At 41.6% G+C, this 16,186-nt stretch overlaps 1 protein-coding gene across 1 annotated transcript in view; it reads right to left on the bottom strand.

Moving 5' to 3' along the window:
* Positions 1-14,121, bottom strand: part of VAX2 (ventral anterior homeobox 2) — a 79,716-nt gene extending 65,595 nt beyond the window's left edge. The window contains exon 1 of the mRNA XM_088463859.1: positions 13,857-14,121. Coding sequence (XP_088319985.1) covers positions 13,857-14,112 — 256 coding nt within the window. The 5' untranslated portion in view covers positions 14,113-14,121. The remainder of the gene's footprint in view (positions 1-13,856) is intronic.
* Positions 14,122-16,186: the final 2,065 nt, after the last annotated feature.

Genomic DNA, 16,186 nt, shown 5'->3' with positions numbered 1-16,186 from the left:
TTCCTACATCTTAATGCACGATTTGTGCACGATTACTGAGCGATTGCATGATTACGATGTCGTAATCGTGCAATCGCTCAGTAATATCGCCCAGTGTGAACGCACCTCTAGCCATTGATGGTAAAAAAAAATATTCAACATTGCCCATAAATCATCGATGATTTCAAATCATCGATGGTCGATGGCCATCCCTAGTATGGGATGCTGCACTGGGATTTAATGTACCCGGTACTGTCAGAAGATGGGAAACACACGCACACATATATGTACCCACAGCATGAACACGAGGACATACAGTGCTGACACTTGCCCAGGTAATACCCCCTGTTGCACCAGGTAAAGATACTACAGTGCTGTCTCTGACACGCAGTATTTGTAGCATGTCACAGAGAGTATGAATACATACTACAGAGCCATATGCTGTATGCCTATGATCATGGAGGGCCACTTAGATAGATTTACAAAAAAAAAATACTTTATTATATTGATAAAGATAAATTTATTCAGGAAAACTCTGGACTTAGGCCCTCATTCAGAGCCACTCGCTAGCGGCAGTACGCTCGTTCCGAGCGATGTTTGCACATCTGCGCATGCGTACGGTTTTTAGTACGCATGCGCGAACCAGTCAGTGCGGCCGAAAATCGTTTGTACGCTATATAGCGAGTGCCTGCTATTTTGAGTGACAGAAAGAGGCGTATGTGGGTGGTAACAGGGGAAGGTGCTTGAAAACGGGGGAGTGGAATTCGAACGCAGGCGTGCTTAAAGGTCAAAACGGGCGTTTTATGGGTGTGCATAATTAATACAGCAGCGTCATTGACCACGTCACTTGGTTTTTTTTAACTCAGAACTGCTCGCAAAATAGCGGTTGAAAAAACCAACCACAAGAATAGCGAGCAGTTCATATCCTGTTCGATGTACTCGATTAATCTAATAAATAGCGGACATGACGTATGGTGCGAGCGGCCAGGGGGCGTATTTTTCAAAATTACAACTGCAAGTTTTACTCGCTCGTTCAGACTTAGAGGCGTGAACAGACCGCAAAGTGCGAACAGTTCATTTGAATAGCCAGCCCCTTTTTATAAAACGAACGACCGCAAATAGCGAGCGGCTCTGAATCAGGCCCTTAATCTGTGAGCCTGGGTTTTATTTATCGTGCTCAACCTATATCTCCTGCTACTTCATTTTTATGGAAAAAATTACAATATGTACTAAGAAAACAAACAAACAACTGGTCGTCTCTATTTTAATTTTTTTTTAAATGGTTTATTATTCTGCTAATGACACAGCAACAAAAGCATTGCAAAGTACGTCCTAAAACCTTCCACATTCTGGAATAAAGACGGGGACTTAGTGTGCCAGCTGCGGGGTGTAGCCAAAAATACATATATTATATTGTAGATCCTGAGGAATCAGAATAAGGTTCCGGACACTTTAAGGGTATATTTACTACAGTGCGGGTTTTATCAGAAGTGGCGATGTTGCCCATAGCAACCAATCAGATTCTACTTAACATTTATCTAGCACCTTCTAGAAGATAATAGCTAGAATCTGATTGGTTGCAACAACTCCACTTCTATAAACCCGCACTTTAGTAAATATACCCCTAAGAGCGCGTATAACGCTCACCAAGGACACCGTACAAGCACATATCGTATCCGACAGGCCGGCACCCACTTCAAATCTTTCCAGTCGTCCTCGTGACCCAGGTCACTGTAACCTACATAGTGCACCCTAGGTGGCTGCCTAATCGTAAAACAATTCTGTTATTTTATTAGTAATTTTCATTTTTACCCTCCATGTCTTCTTTCTATGTATTGTTTAATTTGCACATTGCAACCTATGTACTGCGACCTAGATGGCTGCTTCATCTGGTACCTTCATGGGTAGGAGGAACAACCCGTGAATCAATGTATTCAGTGGTTATCTTGTTAGTCATTTTCCATCTGCCTCTTTATATCTCTTACCTCCATGTATGGCCTATTCCAGCCAGTGTAACCTATGTACTGTGACCAAGATGGCTGCCTCGTCTGGTACTCTCGTGGGTATGATGAACAATACATGGATCTGCTGATATTGTAAAGATCGTGTTTTTCGCTTTAGTATTCCATAGCTCCCTCATTTCGTGTCATCTCGTCCAGGCATTGCGTAACCCTCCAATGTCAGCTTCGTAGTGCACCCAAAATGGCTGCCTTCCTGTCTGTACTATGTCCATGATATCTGTATTTTCTGCCAATCTAATCCTCTGTTTTTTTTGTTCGTGGTTTCTGTGTTTTCTGTAGAGGTAAACCCTCTGTATTATTATATTCATGGTTTCTGTCAAGCACCTTGAGTTCTCTTTAGGAAAAAGTGCTTTATAAAATAATATTATTATAAGGTTGAGAACACTGCTATTATGTTAATAGGCTTGTTACTCTAAAGCTGCATACACATAGCTCGATTTGTTAAATGAACGATTTTAGTGAACGATTTTCGTTCATTTTTTCAAGGGAAAAATGAACGAAAATCGTTCACTAAAATTGTTCATTTAACAAATGTGATTTTTACAAACTACAAACGAATTTTCATTATTACCATAATGAAAAATCGTTCAGTTGGACAGTCAGAATGAACGATGAACTACAAACGTGAACACGCATGAACGATTATCGTTCATCGTTTTACCTCTGAAACTGAACAATTTTAATAAACAATTGAACGATAACGATTTAATAATAGCTAAATCGTTTGAAAAATCGTTGTGTGTGTACGCACCTTTAGACTCGGCTATCTACGTCATTGATGTTGAATGGAGAAGCTTAAAAATGACCTTTAATAAAAAATACTGAATAATTCTGCCATGCCACTTACCGATGCCTATTTTTCAAATGCTTTTACTCTTAACGGGCGGCTCGCATTGTAACTAAGCGCTACGTTATATATTTTTTCGTGAATAGTTTGGTCGTTGGGGAACTTGTTATAAAGAGGAGAGAAAATATAATTTGTACTTTTTTTTTTTTTTTTTTTTTTAAATCTTTTTTGTGCATTCGTAGTTTTTGTCTATGGGGAGGTAAATGTGTGTTGAAGACACCAACGTGGTCTCCTGTGAAGGTGAATAAAAAAAACTCCTTGTCGCGGTGTATGTGACTCTGAGGAGGGGAAGGCTTTTCTGGCAGGCCTCCTGGTATGGAATCTGTGTCAGGCACAACTGCAGCCAGTTCCTGGGAACCGTGTGCTCTGGGTATACAGTATTCCTTCTGAGGTGACTCATTTATGAGACGTCATATTCAGCTCTGGGTTATCTAAGCGCACTTAATAGCTGTATCCTACCCTCGCTAACTAGCTAGACAATGCATGTGCTACAGGCCTACGCTGGTGAGGCGGCACTCATGGGTTTTTTTTAGTCCAAAACATAACTGCTGCCCCATGTTCCTTCCTCAGTGTCTACCCCATCTGTGTCACGCATGTCTGTCTGACCCTCGCCTTTAGAATGTAAGCTCTCACGAGCAGGGCCCTCTTCCCTCATGTGCTTCTTCTTCCATTACTCATACTGGTCGGGATATACTAAGCTTCGCATCCGCGGTGCCGTGCATACAGCCAATTATCGGGTACATACTGTTGATAATATCCCCGGCAGGGCCAGACTGGGACTAAAAATAGGCCCTGGCATTTAAAGAGCAAACAGGCCCAACTCGCGACAGAACCTGGCTCCTGGCATGGACTCCTCCCCTTACTATTCCTGACCCCTCCCACTTCTTAGTCTATGCTCTTACAAATATAATTAATATTAGGACAACATACAAGTACACATCATTCTCTGTATTAAACATGTAATACCTACAACAGAGCTCGCCCTGCAGGGGTTTCAAACATGTGCCATAGTCAGACATTAATACATATAGTGTTCACTACAAGAATTTTTTAGGGCAGAGGTGCTGTACGCAGAAGACACATCTGTGCACACCAAAGCAGAGCTGTAACTACACATTTTAACAAAAGAGCGCTTGTGCCGCAATCCACTGGTGAAGCAGGCAGAGTGCGTGCCTAAGGCACGTGCCAAAAAATCCAGATGTGGTCTCGCTGGGAAGGTGTGTAACCACATAGTAGTACCCCCAATTCACATTATTATTATCCTCTATTTCTATGGCGCCATAAGTGTTCCGCAGCGCCTTACAAAGTACATAAACAAATAAGTGAGCAAGAAACCAGTGACTTACAGTACAATACAATACAATGCTGCATTAGCGATCATAGCGCTCAAAATAAGCCGCAGGGAGTTAGCAATCAATTGTTAGAGCTCATTTGAGGAGTAAGAAGTAAAATAAAGTATAAGGAGAAGCACATGAGGGAAGAGGGCCTTGCTTGTGAGAGCCTACAATCTAAAGAAATGACACCGCACAGTAGTGCCCCTTCATTACATTACACCGCACAGTAGTGTCCCTTATTCACATTAAGTCACACAGTAGTGCACCTTTTTCACATTACGTCACACAGTAGTGCCCAATAATCACGTTATGTCACACAGTAGTGTCCCTTAGTCACAATACACAACACGGTAGTGTCCCTTCGTCAAACTAAACTGCACACTAGTGTCCCTTATTCACATTACGTCACACAGTAGTGTCCCCTTTTCACGTTACGTCACACAGTAGTGTCCCTTATTCACATTACACCACACAGTAGAGCCTATTCATGTTATGCCACACAGTAGTAGTGCCCCTTATAAATTGTGCCATGCAGTCGTAGTGCCCCTTATACATTATGCTACACAGTAATGCCCCTTATACATTATGACACACACACAATAATGCTTCTTTTAACACGTTATGCCACTCACAGTAATACCCTGGCATCTGCAGATGGCATCTGTCAGCAGATCATGAGGTGTCCGAAGATGGCATCCAGTCAGCTTCTCGCCCGCCCTTGCCGCGTTTTTCATCCATCAGCAAGCCGTGTCATTTTCACCTGCAATTGTAGAAATTAGGTTTTTGGGCCATTCATCAAGAAGGTAAAGCAGGAGATAGCACAGATATCTCCTGCTTACCTTCCTCTTTCGGAATGGCCCGCTGTCCCCATACGCTCTTGTGCACATGCGTGACCCGTAGGTCACACATGCGTACTTGTCTCCTCTGAAAGGAACAGTGAAACACTTTGGGGAGACAGATGATTTTCAGATCAGCTGTCTCCGTGCTGGAGCAATGATGAATTACTCCGGCGCTCGCGTAGCGTTAGAATGTTAATTATCAGGATCCGTTCGGACCCCGATAATTAACATCAAATAGACCCCTAAGAGAGGGAAAGGGGTGAGGGAGAGAGAGAGAGCGGGAGGGGGAGACAGACAGAGGGAGGAAGGGACAGGGAGGGAGACAGGGAAATGGTGCGTACACACGTTGTGATTTAAAAGAACGATTTGAACGATAACGATATCGTTACCGTAATCTTTCAAATTGTTCTTTTAAATGGTCCCTACCAAGTTACAGTCAACCAGCGATGCACGGCCACATATGGACCATAGCGATATCGTCCAACAGGCGTGCATGCCGGTCAACTTGCACGATTTCGAGCAAGTTACTATAGGGACCCGCGATCGATGATAGTCGATATTGATCATCCAGCATACCAGGGAGGGTGCATAACAATCTGCCATCGATATAGTATCAATGGTAGATAGCTACGTGTGTACAGACCATAAGAGAGGGGTTAGAAAGTGAGAGAGATGGAGAGAGACAGAGAGGGGAATTCAATTGCAGGCGAAGGGTGCGAATTGCCGTTGCCACGGCATTTAAACGCCGGCAACGGCAGCCCTTCTCGCACCTTTCGCACGGTCTGCCGAATGCCCGATTCGCTCAAAAGTGCTCGTTACCCTATGGGGAAGCGAACACTTTTGAGTGAAATCCCGCTGCCGTAAAGTGCGGCAGCTGCCGCGCAGATTCGACCGGGCGAATGCATTTGCTCCTAATTGAATTCCCCTTAGAGAGTGAGATAAAGGAAGAGAGAGGGAGGCGGAAGGGAGGGGGACAGGAGTAGGGGACGGAGAGAGAAGTTGAGGGAGTGAGAAAGAGAGAGATTGAGAGGGAGGACGCTCTGTCGTTACCTCAGGTACCAGCTTTTCTAAAAGGGGTGGGCACTTCACGGCATAAGGCCTCGCCCCCTGCTCACCCGCAAATCGCGGCATTATTTCGTCAAAGGGGGCTGACTTCCTAAGTCAGCCGCAATCATCATTTGGTTCCTGCTGCCGGGAGGTGGGAGCCAGCCAGGGGGCGTGCCTATAATCCGGCCCTGCGTGGCCGCTGGGCAGCCCTGCGCGTTGACAGCTCACAGGAGCTGTGTCACTAGCATCCACCTGCCCGGGTGGACGCTGCCCGGGAGGTACTTGGGCCCTCATTCAGAGGCGGTCGGAGGATGCAAGCGGTCGCTCAGAAACTGGGCGGCCACTTGCATCCTGACCGGCCGCCTCTGTTTCGGTCGTTAGGCTGTGGGTTTACACCCACAGCTCTAACGACTGCTAGGGTGATGGTCGCAATGGTCATAGACCATCGCAACCATCGGGGCTTACGACGAGACCCTAGGGTAGGGTCTCACTTGTCGTAAGCCCGGAGAGCTTCTGGCTCTGTCAGAGCCGGAAGCTCTCCACTGACATCACTAGTGATGTCAGTGGGGCCTCCCCCAAACGGCAGGTGTTCCCAAGGGAACGCCTCCGTTTGGGCTGCCACCCCCCGGCCTCCCTTCCAAACGGGGCGAGCTGTCAATCAACATCGACAGCTCGCCCCCTTTGGAAAGAGACCCCCTACGACCGTTGCTGTCGGTCGTAGCGGGTCTCACGCATGCGCACGAAGGAGCCGGCTCCCTCGTGCGCATGCGCACTGGACAAACATCGAGGCAGCCGTGCGGTCGTAGACCGTACGGCCGCCTCTGAATGAAGCCCTTGGTGCTGGCCGCGTCACCACGCGACTGCGTCATTGCATCATAACGCAATGGCGCGGCCGCGCAGTACGGATCATGGCGCTTCCGGGAGCATGGCGCCGCCCAGGAGGTTGTTCTCCCGGGTAAGCCTGTGCACCGTCAAACCGGCCCTTGTGGCCATCGACCCTTCTGGCATTTGCCAGAAGTGCCCAATGGCCAGTCCAGCCCTGATCCCCGGTCTGTACATAGGACATTTCCTGATAAGAGCTGTCCATTGCGATAGAGGGACTTCTGGATTTATAATGGAGAAGTCACTCCGGCGTCATTCTACGAATGCGCTGCGGGGGGGAGCTGGGAGGGATCTGAATTGGATCTCTCAGGGGGGCGTCGTGAAAAAAACCCCATAGGCTTCTATTGGGTAACTCCATCTAAAGATGGCATTACCAACCAGGTCCAAACTCCATAATGTATTGCATTCCGGAGTTTGGTATATATAAGAAATTAAAACCTGAATACTTTTCGGGGTTTTACCGCAATTTTGACCTCAGTACATCCTGCCCACTATCATCTACTGAGGGCAGCTCTGGGCACACTGAGGACAATTGGAATAGAGTGCTGGTTTCTACATACAACATATATATATATATACACACTTTGGCTAATTTATTTCAATGCCCCCCCAATTCGTTGATTTCTCTGTAAAGATGTAAAGGATGAACTTGATACGTGTGGCTTGCACATAAATGAGGCAACCTGCTGTGACTTGCGGGTGCGGCTTTCGCTGCGAAGCACCGCCCACTAACTGCAAGGCCACATCCCCTAACCACTAGGCCACGCCCCCTAATTCCTGAGGTAAAGAAGTTGGGAGGTATACTAAATAGACGGATAATGGCTGGTCCCTCAAAATAAACAAAGTACGACCGCAAGGTGACGTGGTGTTTGTAGTGATATTTAGGTACATGCCCAATGCATTTTTGAAACCGATTCGTCAGCACATACACAGTGGAAGAATTCCGGTATACGTCTTGTATTGTGATACTGTGAACACTTGTGAAAACGTGTAACGTGGTTTCGGAAATGGCTCCCAGTAAGGAGTTATCAATCGAAAAGCGATCTGCCATAGTCGCTTTGAGAAATACAGGGCATAGTTTGCGTGAAATTGCTCGCCTGGAGAAGAATTCTCTTGGTGGCACGCAGTGTACCCTCAAGAGATACGCTGTAAACAACAGTGTGCGTGATCGCCCACAGCCTGGACAACCTCAAGTGACCACAAAACACAAATTTATCAGAGTGTGTTCCAAACGGGACAGATTCCAAACAGCTTGTTAGTTCCGTGCTGCTCTGATGGAAATGAGAGATAAAAGTGTATCAATCGAGACCATCAAACGCCGCCTTGTAGATGGTGGCTTGAAGGGATGTGTTGCAGCCCAAAAACCATTGCTTAGGCTTAGATATAAAAATAAGATGCTATTGTGGGCAAGAAAGCACAGGGAGCTGGACCACTAGTCAGTGGAAGAAGGTTATTTTCACAGATGGATCAAAGTTTGAGTTTGGGTGACGGGTCCAAGAGGGGTTCAAGTTTGTTGGTCATGCAACAGGCAAGCACATGCTTCCTGCTTGCATCCAGCCCACAGTCAAGCATGGAGGAGGTTCCATTATGGTCTGTGGATGTTTCGGAGGTGGTGCGGTTGTTGACTTCGCAAAAATCGAAGGCATCATCCCGGTGCACCATGCCATCCCTTCCGCCACCGGCTTTTTGGTAGTGGTTTCACACTACAGCAAGATAACGACCCAGAACATACCCCCCAGTCTTTGCAAAAAAGGATGTTCAGTCAAAACAACGATAACAGGAGCTGAAGAACTTGGTTTGGCCACCCAAGAGTCCTGATTGCAGTCCAATTGAACTCCTTTGGGATTGTCAGGTGTTTCGAGATGTGCAAGTAACGAGCCAAAATCACCTTTGGGAGTTGCTACAAGGCAAGTGGACTGCAATCCAAGTTGAAACTTTAGACAAGTTGACCAACAGAATGCCCCGCATTTGCACTGCTGTGATCGCCGCTAATGGTGGATACTTTGATTAGAGAAAATTTTAAGGAATGTGTATGAGTACAATACATGTGTATTTGACAGAATAAATATTTATTCCTCACAAACTAGCTTCTTTTGTTCATTCCTTTCTGTAAAATCGACAATTTGGGCGGTATTTTGAAATTAATGAGCTGCAGTGTATACAAATATATATATATATATACAGTATATATATATATATATATAGAGAGAGCGAGAGAGATAGATATAGATATATATATAAATATATATATATATATATACATATATATAGCTATATATTCACATATATACTGTACATATCTGATATATATATATATACTGTATATATATACACACACACACACATATATATAATATACATGTGTGTATATATGTATGTACAGTATATACAAAATGTGTGTGTACACATATGTATGTATATGTGTGTGTGCCAAAATAGCAAAATATATCTTATTATATTTGATCAAAACAACAGCCTATTCTGTTACACATGAATGTTTTGTAACCAAAGCAAAAAATTATATTTATATGTTATAAAATGAAGATAAGCGCCTTAAGTGTTATTAAATTGTGTTACACGACTGCTGTAGCGTTGTGAAATTAGTGCTATGCATATTGTGAGATTTGTTATGGATTAAATATTTTCTTTACTAGAAATTGTGCAATAATTTGACTGCACATTATCAAATATTATTTATCATTGTACAGAAATTCAGGCTATTCTAGAATAAAATGTTTTAGTTGTTTTTTAAATATTTTATAGGAATTCCAGCCCAAAATATGTAACATGTAAATATTATGTTAGAATTCTAAAAAATTATATATATACAGAAAACAAAAAAGGTTGGGTTTTCTTTTTTTTTTTTTAGAAGATCCCTTAATGTTAAAATTTTCTGTTCACATATCTTAAATAAATATAATTTTATTTACACATTATTTAGTTGACGTGCACCTTTTTCTCAATAATTGCGCTTTCATACGATTTAAGGATAGAACAAACATACTTAAAACATGTTGTTTATGGGATTCAATTTGTGAAACCATTAAAAGATGAGAAAAAAAGCCATACGTATGGTGATCTGCCACGTTTTTATTTAAGCTGTGACTATATTTATATTGCTTTTATGGAATCCACCAATGAGAAGAGTAAATTGAGTGAGAGGTATATCATTCGCAGGTACGATTATACGATTTCCTCTTGGCATGAATGGTGTTGAGTAAGGTGGGTCCACCATTTTGCTATAAAGTGGGGAACTGTGAAACAAAATGGTGGACGCCAGTGACCATTTCAGGCGTTGCATAAAGGATTTGAGTGAAGTTTTTTTTTTTTTCATGGATAAAAACATTTAGCTAAACTCATCTTATAATTTTAGAAATAGCTGGCACAAAATGATAAATTCTAAATGTTTAATTATTCAATATATGCACAAAAATATTTGTATGTGCAGATATATATATCAGTATATATTATATATATATATATATGTGTGTGAATATATATATATATATATATATAATATTCATGTATACATGTTTAATCTAACCAGTTGTATAACATTTGTATGATTTTTACCGCAATTTTTAGTTTACTATTGCAAAAAAGTGATTTGAATATATTATAATAATTATTATGGAGTAAATAAAAATATTAGTGGTGAGCGATATATAATATATGAACATAATCTTACAGTGTTGTCTGTAATATTGCAAACAGAGCATGATTTTTTATTAAGGTACTTTAATCACATGAGGCCTCCAGGTCTACTATTTTCAGTATAACGGAATTAATAAAGTAACGTCATTCCTAACGTACCCTACATTCAGATCACTCACTAACATCTAATTAAAGATTATCGTTATAAAAGCAGTAACAGGCGGTTAGCGATAAAGTCCATACCGTGGGGCGCATGCTTAAATCGTCCATTTACATACCTGGATCTACATCCAGTAAAGGGAATGAAAGTTCCAAGTACATCTAAGACCCTGTGCTCTGGTTAATAACGATGGGTACTTTTAATGAGCAATTTGTTGTATTAAATAAAAGACTTTGCTTTCCATTTGTATAAGGCACATAGTATGCTTTAAATATCCGTTATCACACAGTGCCGTGCAGGCTTTAGAGTACATGAAGTGACACGCAGGGTATACAGTACAGATGGACAAGGACAGACAGACCACTCTCCGCTCTATAGTGTGTGGTAATAACAAAAATACAAAGGAATGACACAGGTACCATTGGCAACTACCTGGGTACTAACCTATACAAATCAATATAAATACCCCACAAACAGTATACCCCCAATATTCTGGCCAGTTCTGCCCTAGCAAAAAATTCCTAAGCCTTCCCCCTCTGATCAGTTCCAATCATTACCAGCATCGCTGGCACAGTCTGTTTATCCTTCCTTTACTATTACTAAAATAAGTGTTTGTACAACCCCCACACTACAAGAGCCCTGGATCCCTTTATAGTGATTTAGCAGTGATTGCTCCTAAAATTACACACTTCCCAAGGCAATCTGTTTGTTTACATTATGGAGAGAACCCACCTACCGGTACATTCTAGCTGTCAATCTAAACTTACTGTAGCCTTATGATCCTAGGACCAACCGCGTAACAACTGTGCCCCGCACGCCCCGTGTTCCACTCATGTGCCCCATTAATGATGGAGATATTAGACTACTTCCAAGCTATTTTACCATTACCATAAGCCCACTTGTTTATGTTGAATGTGTTGTAAAAAATAATAATATATATGTGTGTGTTACGAATGTGTTCAAATAAAAATATTATATATATATATATAATGGGAAGCACTCCTGTCAAGTATTTTTAAGCCTGCAGTGTGTGCATTACGCAATCTGAATTCATTGGAATTTTTTTTCTCTTACTTCAATTATTTTGTATTTTAGATTTTTTATTTAAAATATGTGGATTATAAAATTATTCCTAAAATATATAAGACTGTAAAAGGTTTTATTCTGTAGAAACAGCAATAGAGAAAACATTCATAGATACACAACATTATGTTTAAATGTATACTTAGAAAGATAGAAATATATACACTATAAATGTACAACATACATACACTATATACGCATGTGTAAACATGTTATCCATGCATGAACAAGTACACATACACATCTATCTATCTATCTATATATATTTATATATATATATATATATATATATATATACACACCTGTGTGTATAATTGTACCATATTCGAATATTATGAAAAAATAAATTAAAAAAATAAATACATAATTTAATCAAGCAGATAATAAAAAAAAGTTTTCAATTTCCGTCTATAACAAGTATAATTTGTAATTCCACATGTCAGTCACAATTTCAAGCAATAACGTTTACAGGTGAGTTGAGAGTATAAGAAAAAGTATTTTTATAATTATTAACTTTTCACGCTCCACTTAATTACACAAAACTGTACAGCAGACACCTCGTCTAATGGCAGCTAACTATCCCCGGAGACAACAGTGCAAACTTTACAAAGACACATGTGTTTGCCCTCTCTACTCAGCGGGCTGTTAGCGTTAACTAACTAACACTGATGCTTAATATATTTCGCACTGCGCCCCGAGACAAACCGCAGTCATATCATAATTCTTCCAATAGTCATTAGCGGGAGGGATAAAGCACATTGTAAAATAGAGGTATTTTATTTCGTATAGACTCTCCGTCTTGTCTAGTATATTAACCATCAGCTACAGAAAGGGGAGGCCTGCATCTAGAACAACACGCATACAAGTATTTGAAACGCGTATTATAACACATTCAGTTCACCTTCCAAGGAAACGTTAAAAAAATATGAAAGAAAAAGTTTGTTTTCTATTTTCCTGACTGTACAAATCGCCTTTGAGCCTGAATAAGTCTTATTGATTTGAAAGAAAGTGCTGAGTTTATTGCAGGGGAGCACGGCAGGAGCAGAACCCTGTCACTAGTTTCTGTCCAGATACTCGTGACACATAGTCGCCTTGCACAAGGCCTCGACCTGCTTTGTATTCTAAATGGTTGGACAATAAAGTTACGGATTTCTACGTCAAAAAAAAGAAAAAAGAAAACAAAAATACACTTATTTCTGAGAACTGTGAAACATGCCAGAAAAAACATAATCTATATGTACAGATGGCAGCTCCGTGACGACTGCATTAAGGGGCTTAGGGGAGCCGTTTCTATATATATATATTTATCCACGTTATTCCTTTCCTGTGCATCCTTGGTAAAGCTACGCACCGTGTGTTTCAGTCTCCTACTGGTGCACGATACAATATCATACATGTTGTGACATTTCTCGGGCGACGTATACAGAGGAATGCACCCGTCCTCCTCGTCTGCTGAGGGGAAGAGGAAGCTGGCCTCATTAGATGGAACTTTATACATATTTTATGCTTCCTATAGGCACGTCCGCAGCTATACGTATCTGTATTGACGTAGGGAGGACTGGATGCGAGTCGGAAACAATAACGGGCATTGTGCTATGCTGGGAGTCAACGATAGCTCTCAATTAAAAGAGTTTGTTATGGGGGGGGGCTAAATAAAAAAAACAAAAAAAGCAACGAGATCTCCAGCCACAGTGCGGACACTGGAGGAACTGTGAGACATCGCTATCATTATCATAATCACGTAACTTCCACATGATCACTGTGACAGGCGGAGAATGCACCTGCAGCTACGATGCCGCACTCTTCCACAACATATTTCTATTGGCTTGTTAATTAAAGTGATTGGTGCATGAGACAGAAAAAGGCAAGGGCCCCCTATGCACAGTCGGAAAGGACAAGGTTGTGTTATTTTGCTCACCCATCTCAGAGATGCCTCCATTTATCTCTCCTCTTCCTCTTCCATCCCATTCCCTACGTCCCGTTCCCCCCCCCCCCTCGTTAAATCCTTACCTCTGACCAGGATCCGTCGACAGTAATCAGCTTCTCCTGCGGACTGATTGTCTTGACCTTCCTCTTTGGACGATCCCGGGCTGGAGGTGGAGGTCACAGGGGTGTCCTTTATACTGTGGCCTCGTAGGGAACACTCCAGATCCGTCCTGGTTCCCTTGTCTCTGAGTCTCTCTGTACACGACGTAGCTGATTTGCCACACAGAGGGCTTCTCTCCTCGGGCACTCCATCGCCCATACTAGTAGCCTGATCAAACATCAGGCGAACCTCCCCTAACCCCTAAGGTGCCCCCCTCCCGCCAACACCACTTTCAGAAAAAAAAAAAAAACACAATTCACACAGACAGCAGAAGTCAGCAACCGAATGCACGTAAGGCATCAGAGGTTCCGTACAACAAGTATTCCACATAAGGTTTCGGCATGGTTACCACTGTACACAAATGCAGGGTCCCCTCGGCAACGCAGGTTTTTCTTAGAACGACCCACGACAATTTGCTCCCGGACCTGAATTTTCAAGCAGGAGAATAGGAATACCGACCACAGGCATCTATATCATGTACTGCAAAGAGTCTTCGTGAGACATTTAAATACTTAATTTCTAGGAAGGTGGCTTTTCTGCTTCTTCTTTCATCTGTCTTTTTCAGTCCAGCCAAGTATGAAAGAATTTGCCAATGAATGGGTAGAGGCGATGCAAGTTGCCACCTTGTTTTTGTTTTTTTTTTCTTTTAAGAGTTCAGTATCTGGCAGTCCAAATATTCTTTCCCTTCAACTTCTGCAGTCTGTAAATCCCAATATGTTGAGGGGAGGCAGCTTCCAGGGGCCGGTCCTCACTCATCGCCCCCAAAAGCTTGTCTCGTTCACCGCCAACATCCTCCTTTACATTTTGCCTGACAGGTTGGACTTTGAAATATGATTGCGTTGGTAAAAGATCAATACTACTTAAAAAAAAAAATATATATATATATTTTGTAGGGGATGAAGGAGGGAATGGAGGGATGGGCAAAGGGGAGGGGGGGGGGGGCGAAACAAGGAGGAGTGGATGCCGGATTAGCAGAGCTTGTCTATATGTTGGATTCTCCTCCTCTCCCTCCTTTCCCTGCTCCTCCAGATAAGCTAAGGAAATACTTTTGGGATCACAGCTACATAAATGCTTCTGTTGAGAAAGGAGGTAGGTAGGAGGCATTTTTAAATTGAGTGCTTAGCACAGCGTAATTTCCTGCTCGTCAAATGCCTGCGATTGATTGGTAAACAAAGACTCTCTTTAGTGGACGGCACTTGAATATACATAGAAGACAGGGGGAAGAGAAAAACATATCTCAAGGTGTGATATATCTGCGTCTTATCAATTCACAACGAGCCACAAACACAATGAGGAAATGGTTCGCCGACGGCGCCTGAAATGTTTGTTACAAATCCATAGAGCTTTGTTTATCATCATTTAATGAATGCAGGAACCGTTTGTACGTGCAGTGTAAAGATTTAATTCTGTGGGCACAATAAGACTCAATACATATTACTTTAAAAAAAAATAATATATATATATATATATATATATATATATGTTTTATAAGTGTAACATGTACTTTTATTTTACATAATATTTTTCTCCCATGGTCTTGTACATTTCCAATGTCATCTGCAAATTCTGATACGCTCAGTAGTAATAAATTCTTATTTGAGAAAATAATTAGTGCGCCTGATGTTATCTTTGCTTATATTGCAGATACTTGTTTTTTGTTTGTTTTTTTACTACAGACGTTAAATTAAAATCAATGCTGATCAGAACTGGAAGATTTCAAGAATAACTCGCATACCGTTGCACTTACCCAAAAGTATAGTACAGTATCACCCAGTGATTGAAATTCATTACTTAGTACGTTAAAACAAGTGAAATAAGTCACTTTAAGTATGGCAACTCAAACGAATGTCTAGGATGGAGAAAAGAAAAAAATAAATAAGTCCTCAAATACTAATTGATCACATTCTCCTTTAATTTGCATTCAATGCAATTTTATTGAAATGTGCAGCATTAAATGAAACTTTTTTATTTCAAATTTTTAAATTCCAACTGCAACATGGTATGCCATATAAAGTAGCTTTCAACCTGTTATAGTGTCGCCTACAAGTTTTTAAAAGTTAGTAATAGGGGAATAAGTGTGTGTTTCAGGTATAAGTAAAGTTGTAGACATTCCCAGGATATTCTAACTTCTACCAAAGGTGATGAGAAGCTCTTTGTGGGTTGTAAGATTTCAACAGCTTTGTAAATTCTGATTCTTTTCTAGTTTCGAGCAACTCAATCTCCAGGGGTTTGTATAATACAAAAGATTTCAATT

This window comes from Taudactylus pleione, unplaced genomic scaffold, assembly GCF_031769625.1.
Source record: "Taudactylus pleione unplaced genomic scaffold, aTauple2 ptg001476l, whole genome shotgun sequence".
In the NCBI taxonomy this organism is placed as follows: domain Eukaryota; kingdom Metazoa; phylum Chordata; class Amphibia; order Anura; family Myobatrachidae; genus Taudactylus; species Taudactylus pleione.
This window is presented reverse-complemented; position numbering and strand designations above follow the sequence as displayed.